Genomic DNA, 9,217 nt, shown 5'->3' with positions numbered 1-9,217 from the left:
ATCCAAACCTTACATGCTGTTTCTACACAACTCATTCTATAAGATCAGTATTATTCTAATGACAAATCCAGACAGATGGCACAAGAAATGAAAACTGCAGGCAAATGTACTGTACAAATATAAATATAAAAATCCTCAATAAAAGATTAGCAGGCTCTGGCCAGGTCCTCAGTGGATGGAAATTGTCCCAGCATATTAATGTCCCAGGTTCGATCTAGGTCAGAGTACACAAAAGAAACAACTATCTGTTTCTATCCCTATTCTTCTCCTCCTTCTCATCTTCTTCCCCTTCCACAAACAGTAGCTCAATTAGTTTGTGCATCACACAAGGCACCGAGGATAGCTCATCTGATCAGAGCATGTCAGCCTCAGACATTAAAAATAGCTCAGTTGATTGTAGCATTGGCCCAGGTGCGGGTTGCCAGGTGGATCCCGGTAAGGGAACATAGGGGAGTCTGTCTCACTATCTCCCCTCCTTTCACTTTAAATAAATAAATAAATAAATAAATAAATAATCTGAAATTGACCTTGAAATAAATTTTTTATTTTTTCTCTCCTATGTGCAGACTTTTCAATTGACTCAAAGGAAAGCTAATAGGTTTTACAGGAATCTAATGCTAGTTCAAACACAATCACAATGAACATTATTTGGAATAGGCTTGAGATGAGAATTTTAAAATGTTCCAAAAAGAAATATTAGTAAATAAGAATAGAAATCCTCATAAGCTTCTTGATGAACACTTCCTGGTGTTCATGCAGGAAAATTGGGAGCCAAGAAAACCTCAACTGGTTCAAGTCCTCTCAACACTAAATATTCATTAACTACATGGTAACCTCCTTTTAATACTGCTGTCTGGAATGCTCTTTGATTCCCTGGTCTCTGGAGCTTCTGGAGATTATGCCCTCATCATTCCATGAGCTCTCCAATAGGAATATGTTTCAATTTCCAACACTAATTATCAATTAGAAAACTTTGCACTGCCTGCTGTGATCTTCACATGAGGATTCCTGCCCTCCAGCTCTCACCAAATCCCTTTTTCTGCATCTGAATTCTCACAGAGCTCTGAATCATAGAATTGCTCCAGAGATTTTCTATGATACAATTTGATTCTTAACACTTTGGAATTATCGGTGTGTCTCTTTTCCTCTCTGCCCTGAACATACAGCCTGTGTATGTACTGGGATCAAGCGCAGACTGGTTCTTGAACCAGGTTGCCTTGAGCTAGATCACATACTTCTTTGAGTGCTGCCTCTGAATAGAATGGGCCTGCTTAGCTTTGTGTGATCGGATGACTGTGGGGTTATTTGTTTGTTTGTTTTCACATGTTTATGGTGCACAATGCTATAATTTAACATCTACATTCACTACAAAGTAATTATCCCCAAAAATCTAGTTACTATCTTTCAAAAAAATAATCAACACTTCCAAAATTTGCATGTCATCAGAGGCCATATTCATCTCTGTATCTGTCCAGTTTCAGTACATGCTGCTGAAGCCAGCACTGTTAGATTCTCGTGACCACATACTAGATGGTGCTGGTCCTCCTAGGTCAGGGGCAACAGTAACTATCTCACAACTTTTGCTTTCAACAACGTCTTGTTATCACAGTGGCTTCTGAGCTGATCTACTGTGTTTGAAAGTAATTTAACTGTAAAAAAGATCTAAAGGATAGCACTTTTTATTTTAAGTTCAGAGTAAGTAATCCCAAGTCTGCAATTAGTGGAAGGAAAGACATAACAAAATCAGAGCAGAAAAACATGGACACCAAGAAAAAAAATAGCAAAAACCAATGAAAATAAGAGCAGTCCTTCTAAAATCGATAAACAAAATTATAAACCTATAGATAGATTTAATAAAAAATAAAGAATTTAATGAATAAAATAAAAAACAAAAAGATATTACAATGCTATCATAGAAATACAAAGGTTTATAACAGACTACAATGAACAATTATATGCAAACAAATTGGGTATCCTAGAAAAAAGAGATACATTCTTAGAAACATACAACTTACTGAATCTTGAAGAAATAAATCATCTGAACATACCAGTTTCAGATCGAAAACTGGAGATTGAAATCAGAAATCAAAAATCTTCCAACAGTCAACTATAATTAAAAATACTTTTTCTTAAACCTTTCAACAACAACAAAAAAAGTCCAAGGCTAGATGTTTTACCTGGTAAATTCTGTCAAACATTTAAAGAAGAATTAACACTAATCCTTTTCAAACTCTTTCAAAAAGTTTGAAGAGCATGAATTTCTCCAAATACATTTTATAAGGTGAGAATTACCATGATACCAAAGACAAATTAGAGCACTACAAAGAGACAAAAACAAAAAAACCCAGAATGTAGAATTGTGGTGGTTGTCAGGATGTGAAGGATGGGGTAAATGAGGAGATGTTGGTCAAGGAGTACAAGCTTCCAGTTATAAAATAACTTAAGTTCTAGGGATCTAATGTACAGCATGGTGATTATACTTAATACTTCTGTATTATATTCTTAAAAATTGCTGAGAGAGTAGATCTTAAGTATTCTTACTACAAAACAGAAGTGGTAATTATTTGAGTGATGAAGATATCAACTAACAATACTATTGTAATCATTTCACAACATCTAAATGTCTCGTCAACATATAGTACACATTAAATTTGTACAATTTGATAAATGTCAATTATATCTGGAAAAAAATAAAACAATTTACCATAAAAAGAAGACCAGAGCTAGTATGGCAACTCTAATAGGTAGTGTGTATTATTATAATAATAATAAAAGTAATGATAATCTTTTAACACATGCTATGTTCCATGGACTGTTCAATTATAAATTTTACCTTAGTCTCTTTTCTTATCAATCCTCTGATGTAAGTAGGTATTATTATTATTCCCATTTTATAGATGTGGAAGATTTAAACCTTAAATTTAAATCTATTTTTTTTTTTTTGTATTTTTCTGAAGCTGGAAACGGGGAGAGACAGTCAGACAGACTCCTGCATGCGCCCGACCAGGATCCACCCGGCACGCCCACCAGGGGCAACGCTCTGCCCACCAGGGAGCGATTCTCTGCCCCTCCGGGGCGTCGCTCTGCCGAGACAAAAGCCACTCTAGCGCCTGGGGCAGAGGCCAAGGAGCCATCCCCAGCACCCGGGCCATCTTTGCTCCAATGGAGCCTTGGCTGCGGGAGGGGAAGAGAGAGACAGAGAGAAAGGAGGGGGTGGGGTGGAGAAGCAAATGGGCGCTTCTCCCATGTGCCCTGGCTGGGAATCGAACCCAGCTCCCCCGCACACCATGCCGACGCTCTACCGCTGAGCCAACCAGCCAGGGCCTAAATCTATTCTTAAATCTTAAAAAGATTTAAGAATTTAACAGCAGAATAGGTAATGGAGTAAAAATTCAAACCCAAACCAATCCTTTAACCTGCATGCACTGCTTTTATATTGAATTATTACTGTCAGATAAGATGTATATAAATGCCTCCTCTTTCCACAATCAGTCACAGTCAATATTCTTTTCTTAGGTTCAAATAGTCTCCCAATTTTGCCATATTGAACCCCTTTGAGTTAACTTGAATATTCTTTGACACAATCCCCAGTGGTCTTTGAGTATTTCCTAGAAAATAACTATAATAAATATCCCCAAAGCAACCAATAACAACTAATACCTTTAATAAGGTATAGTAAAATAATCTGCCAGTTCATTAAGTGAGGTCCTGGTTGGATTTTTATTATCAAAAACAAATGTTTAATATAATAAAATTTGTCTTCATTAAAGTCATGAATTCCTAAGGAGTCAAAGAAATGATGAATGAGTATGACCAAGATCTTAGAACATGATACTCACAGTGGAGAACAAGACTCAGTTCATAACTTCATGGACAATTAAGGCAGAGTCTTAGTTTGACAGAGTCCTCCCCAGAAGACATATAAATGAAATTTAATTTATTAAGTAGCTAATCGTTCTATGCTATTGTCCCTGTTAAGTCAAGATACATTAATCATATCAGCTATCTTAAATCCTAAAAAGATTTTGCTCTAATCCTACTCTATGCTCAGCAATGGGCAAATGTACTATAAAAACAAATCAGGTCACATGAACCAGAAATTTCCCTTTTTGCCTCAAAGTTGCTAAAGTTGACATAAATCAAAAGAAATTTCCTAGGAGACAAAATTGACCATGTTCCTCTAAAAAAATATACTTGACACCTTAGAACAAAATTTTACTTTTACATTTACTTAGAATGTTACAAATAAGTAAATAAACCAAAAGTTTAACACATACTCAGTGAGTAAATAAACTTTTGTATCAGATCAAATGTAAGTTCAAATCCCAGCTCTAAGTCTTTTAAACTTTGTGACCCTAGTTATTAACTTTCTCTATGCCTCAGTCTCTTCATCTCTTAAGTGGGTTATTGTGGTAGTTAAACATAATTTGTTTAAGTAAATAGAACAAAGCTTGGAAAGTGTTCAGTAATGGTTAACTATTGCTATTGTTAGCTTTTTTCTCATCTCTAATGACTACATTTACCAATGCTGCCTCTATTGGTCAGATTAGGCCAAATGATTTCTTAGTGAAAAACTAATTCAAAAGTTCACTGACCCAAACACATAGAAATTATTTCTCACTCAAGTGAAAAGCATTGTAGGTCTTGTCAACTTTTTCTGGGCAACTGCCCCAAGCTGTGACTTAACAATTCAGGCTACTTTAGGTCCTCTGATATCCAGTGGCTTGTCATCCACCATGACTCCAAACCTCCAATACAAATTCACTGGTTTAGTCCTCCAAGCCTTATATTGGTGTCTGATGGGAGAGCCTATGCTTAAGTGAAAAATCAAGTTTCTCTGGAGACACTGAAGCAAAGGTTGAACAACTGTTTTTCCAGATCAGAAAAAAAAATTCATACATCAGAAAAAGTGACTAAAAAGTATAACAAAAGAATATGACTGCACAACTACCAGAATTTTATCAGATGAAGCATTGTAAACAATTTCTGGGAACCTATAGTAAACTTACAGAAAACTGCTTTTTGGACTGTGCTAAAGACTTCACAAAAGAAAAATCTGATGAGACAGCCTGTTCAGAATACTGTTTATAGAAGTATTTTTAAATAATGAAAAGAATATTCATGAGATTTCAGAAATATTTGTATTCAGCAAAATGAAGCCCTGGTAGCCAAATCAGGACTGTTGTCCAACTACAATAGAGAAGTCAGATGGATGAAAATAAGGATTCATCTGGTAGAATCACCTAAAAGCAATAGCCACTGTATAAATTGTCTGCCATGACTATTTAGCAAATAAAAACTATTGAAAAAAAGTTGCTATTTATATGGCACAATCAAAATAAAAAGTCTTATAGTTCAATGCAAATAAGTTTCAACATTTGTTAAGGCTTCAAGATTCAGCAGCTTGGTTGCTTGATTAGAAATAGACTCATAGAGAACAGACTGACAGCAGTCTGAGGAGACTGGGGCTTAGGGGCTGGGTGAGAAAGAGGAAAGGATTAAGCAAAAAAAAAAAAAAGACTCATAGAGAAGGACAACCGTGTGGTGATTACAACAGTGTTGGGGGTGGGGAAGAAATAAAAGAAGGAAAAGAGGAGATAAATGGTGACGAAAGGAGACTTGACTTAGGGTGGTGAAAATACAATACAATATACAGTTAAGTGTTACAGGATTGTACACCTGAAATCTGTATAAATTTTATTAACCAATGTCACCCACAATAAAGTCAATTAAAAAATGAAATTAAATAAAAATAAACTGTTGCCAGAGCCCAGATTCCCATCTGATTACTTGTCCATTCCTGCCATAGCCCACCTCTTCTTTTCTTTCAACATGACGGCTGCCACTGTGTCCTTCGCCAAGGACATCCTGGCAGGTGGAGTGGCCGTGGCTATCTCCAGGACTGAAGTAGCACCCATCCAGCGATTAAGCTGCTGCTGCAGGTGTACACACCAGCAAGCAAATCACCGCAGACAAGCAGTACAAGGACCTTATACACTGTGTGGTTTCTATCCCCAAGGGGCAGGAGTCCTGTTCTTCCGGCTGGTAACCCAGTAATGTCATCAGACACTTCCCAACCCAGGCTCTCCATTTTGCCTTCAAAGGCATATACAAGCAGATTCTCCTGGGTGGTGTGGACAAGACAACCCTGGTTTGGAGCTACTTTGCAAGGAATCTGGCAGCAGGCAGTGCCACTGGGGCCACCTCACTGTGTTCTGTGTCCATTCCTGATTTTGCCTGCACTGCTTGCTCTAGCAGCTAATGTGGGCGAAGCTGGAACTGAAAGGGAATTCAAAAGCCTGTGTGATTGCCCAGTTCAGATCTACACATCTTGTGGGATTAAGGGCCTGTAACAAGGATTTTATATGTCTATGCTGGATAAAAGAGATACAAATAGAAGTAAAACAACAAGTGACATAGATAATTAAGTTTGCAAACATGAATATTAAAATTGTGATTAATATGTTCAAAATATTTACTATTTACTACAAAATTTACTATTTCATATGAATCCTATTTCATATGAATTTCACTGAAATTTAACATATCAAATTAAAATAATAAGACTAGGAAAATATGATATATCAAAATACAAATTTAATGAATGGTTATAAGAAAATCAGTTTGAGAAGAAAGTTAAACTGAAATATGTCCTTGCCAGATTGAAGCAAAAAAAAAAAAGAGTGAAGCAAGAAAAGGAAGTTCGATGAGACCAGATTTAAACTTCTTCAGAGAAACAATGAAAATCTCAGAGAATATGCAAAAGAGACTTTTCTATGTTAAGCATTTTTGTTTTGTATTTTTCTGAAGTTGGAAATGGGAAGGCAGTCAGACAGACTCCTGCATGTGCCCGAACAGACTCCATTGCTAGAATGCTAGCACCTGAGGCAGAGGCCATAGAGCCACCTCCAGCACCTGGGCTAACTTTGCTCCAATGGAGCCCTGGCTGCAGGAGGGGAAGAGAGAGACAGAGAGGAAGGAGAGGGGGATGTGTGGAGAAGCAGATGGGCACTTCTCCTGTGTGCCCTGGCCGGGAATCAAACCCGGGACTCCTGCACACCAGGCCGATGCTCTTCCACTGAGCCAACTGGCCAGCGCTTCTATGTTAACCATTTTATTCTCTTTTCTTTTTCCTTTGTTTAATATACAAGTTGCTGGAGATCCTTTCTTTAGGTAAGAATTAAATATTCAGTGGAATTGCAATAAATTTGATGCATGATTAGTATAAACAGCAATGGCTACAATGACTGTGGGAATTGTGAATATCTTCATTTGAGAAAGATAATGAGAACTTCTTCACTTGTTAGAAAGATAGTTGTATTTTACTGTGAAAATATAAAGCAATTATATTAATGTAAGAATGTTTGAAAGTTTGTAGGAAGGAACATTTGGAAGCTAAGTATCCAAATAGGTGGACAGTGCCGTTTGTCAATTTATTTATTCTCAACTCCAAATCCACCTTTCATGGCTTGCTCTGAAAAAATAAATATTTCCACTTTACTAGCTGGTATAATGTTAAATTTGTCAACAAAGGCCACTGAGTGACAATAATAGAGAATGAAATTTCTCTTCCTTGTTTTGGTTTGTTCCTCTCATCAGGCAGTGAGTACAGTTTAGTTATGTTTTGCTTTTTCTTCAACAAGCTGAAACTTGGAGAATACGGCACCTTGCAAAAGGTAGCCTTCCTCAGCACCTATAAAGCATTACAGTAGTGTCACAGAACACTTCTCTATGACCAGCCTCTCTCAAGATACCCTACACAGTTCAGTAGTAGTAGTGTCACCAGTGAGATACTTCCCTATGACAGGTTACTCCAGAAACCTTCTTAGGCAGCTATGAAGCAAAGTGCCACCAAGAGGACAATTTCCAAGGAGTTGTATCACCCTAGGACCTTAGAAGACATTTTTGATATTCACTGAGTAATGGCTGTGTCCTTTCCAATTAGATCTATATTTCAGTTTTGGGATCTTTTTATATATACTTTCTCATCTTAGGGGCAATGGCTGCTGCTTATATTATTCTTATCTTCTTTAGACTTCTCTTTTTCTCTTGATACCTAATTCTGCATTATTTCAATCTCTTACTGATAATACTTGTAGCAGGTTGAATAATGGTCCCCACAAAAAATTGTATTCTAATTCTTTTTTTAATTAATTTTAATGGGGTGACATTGATAAATCAGGGTACATATGTTCAGAGAAAACATCTCCAGGTTATTTTGACATTTGATTATGTTGCATACTCATCACCCAAAATCAAACTGTCTTTCGTCACCTTCTACCTGGTTTCTTAGTGCCCCTCCCCTCCCCTCACCCCCTCCTTCTACTGCCCGGTAACAAAAACATATTGTCCATGACTCTGAGTCTCATTTTTATGTCCTAGCTATGTATGGAATCATACAATTCTTAGGTTTTTTTTCGATTTATTTATTTCACTCAGTATAATGTTATCAAGGTCCATCCATATTGTTGTAAATGATCCGATGTCATCATTTCTTTTATTATTATTATTAAATTTAATACAGAGACATTGATAAATCAGAGTACATATGTTGAGAGAAAACATCTCCAGATTATTTTGATATTTGATTGTGCTGTATACCCCTCACCCAAAGTCAAATTGTCTTCTGTCACCTTCTATCTGGTTTTCTTTGTGCCCCTCCCCTCCCCCACCCCCTCTCTCCTTCCTTGCCCCATCCCCACTCCCTCCATCCTCCACCCCCATTGCCATCACATTCTTGTTCATGTCTCTGAGTCTCATGTTTATGTCTCATCTATATATGGATTCATATAGTTCTTAGTTTTTTTCTGATTTACTTATTACACTCTGTATAATGTTATCAAGGTCCATCCATGTATCAATAAATGATCCGATGTCATCATTTCTTATGGCTGAGTAGTATTCCATAGTATATATGTACTAAAGCTTTTTAATCCACTTGAACTCTGATGGACACTTGGGCTGTTTCCAGATCTTCGCTATTGTGAACAATGCTGCCACAAATATGGGGGTGCATTTATCCTTTTGGAGCCATTCTATGGTGTCCATGGGGTATATTACTAAAAGTGGGATAGCTGGGTCAAAAGGCAGTTCGATTTTCAGTTTTTTGAGGAATCTCCATACTGTTTTCCACAGTGGATGCACCAGTCTGCATTCCCACCAGCAGTGCAGGAGGATTCCCTTTTCTCCACATCCTCGCCAGCACTTATTCTGTGTT

The 9,217-nt window shown here is 37.1% G+C and overlaps 1 protein-coding gene and 2 pseudogenes across 1 annotated transcript; 2 read left to right on the top strand and 1 right to left on the bottom strand.

Moving 5' to 3' along the window:
- Nucleotides 1-1,408: 1,408 nt before the first annotated feature.
- On the bottom strand, nucleotides 1,409-1,501 carry LOC136337037 (U6 spliceosomal RNA; annotated as a pseudogene).
- A 3,434-nt stretch (nucleotides 1,502-4,935) lies between these two features.
- On the top strand, nucleotides 4,936-5,281 carry LOC136335534 (mitochondrial import inner membrane translocase subunit Tim9-like). Its single transcript, XM_066276726.1, has 2 exons — nucleotides 4,936-5,067; nucleotides 5,150-5,281. Exons 1-2 carry the CDS (start codon nucleotides 4,936-4,938, stop codon nucleotides 5,279-5,281), a joined length of 264 nt encoding a protein of 87 aa, XP_066132823.1.
- Nucleotides 5,282-5,832: 551 nt separating this feature from the next.
- On the top strand, nucleotides 5,833-6,428 carry LOC136335533 (ADP/ATP translocase 2 pseudogene; annotated as a pseudogene).
- The last annotated feature ends 2,789 nt before the right edge of the window (nucleotides 6,429-9,217 follow it).

This window comes from Saccopteryx bilineata, chromosome 4, assembly GCF_036850765.1.
Source record: "Saccopteryx bilineata isolate mSacBil1 chromosome 4, mSacBil1_pri_phased_curated, whole genome shotgun sequence".
Classification (NCBI taxonomy): domain Eukaryota; kingdom Metazoa; phylum Chordata; class Mammalia; order Chiroptera; family Emballonuridae; genus Saccopteryx; species Saccopteryx bilineata.
The sequence above is the reverse complement of the archived record's forward strand: the minus strand, read 5'-3'. Positions and strand labels throughout refer to the sequence as shown.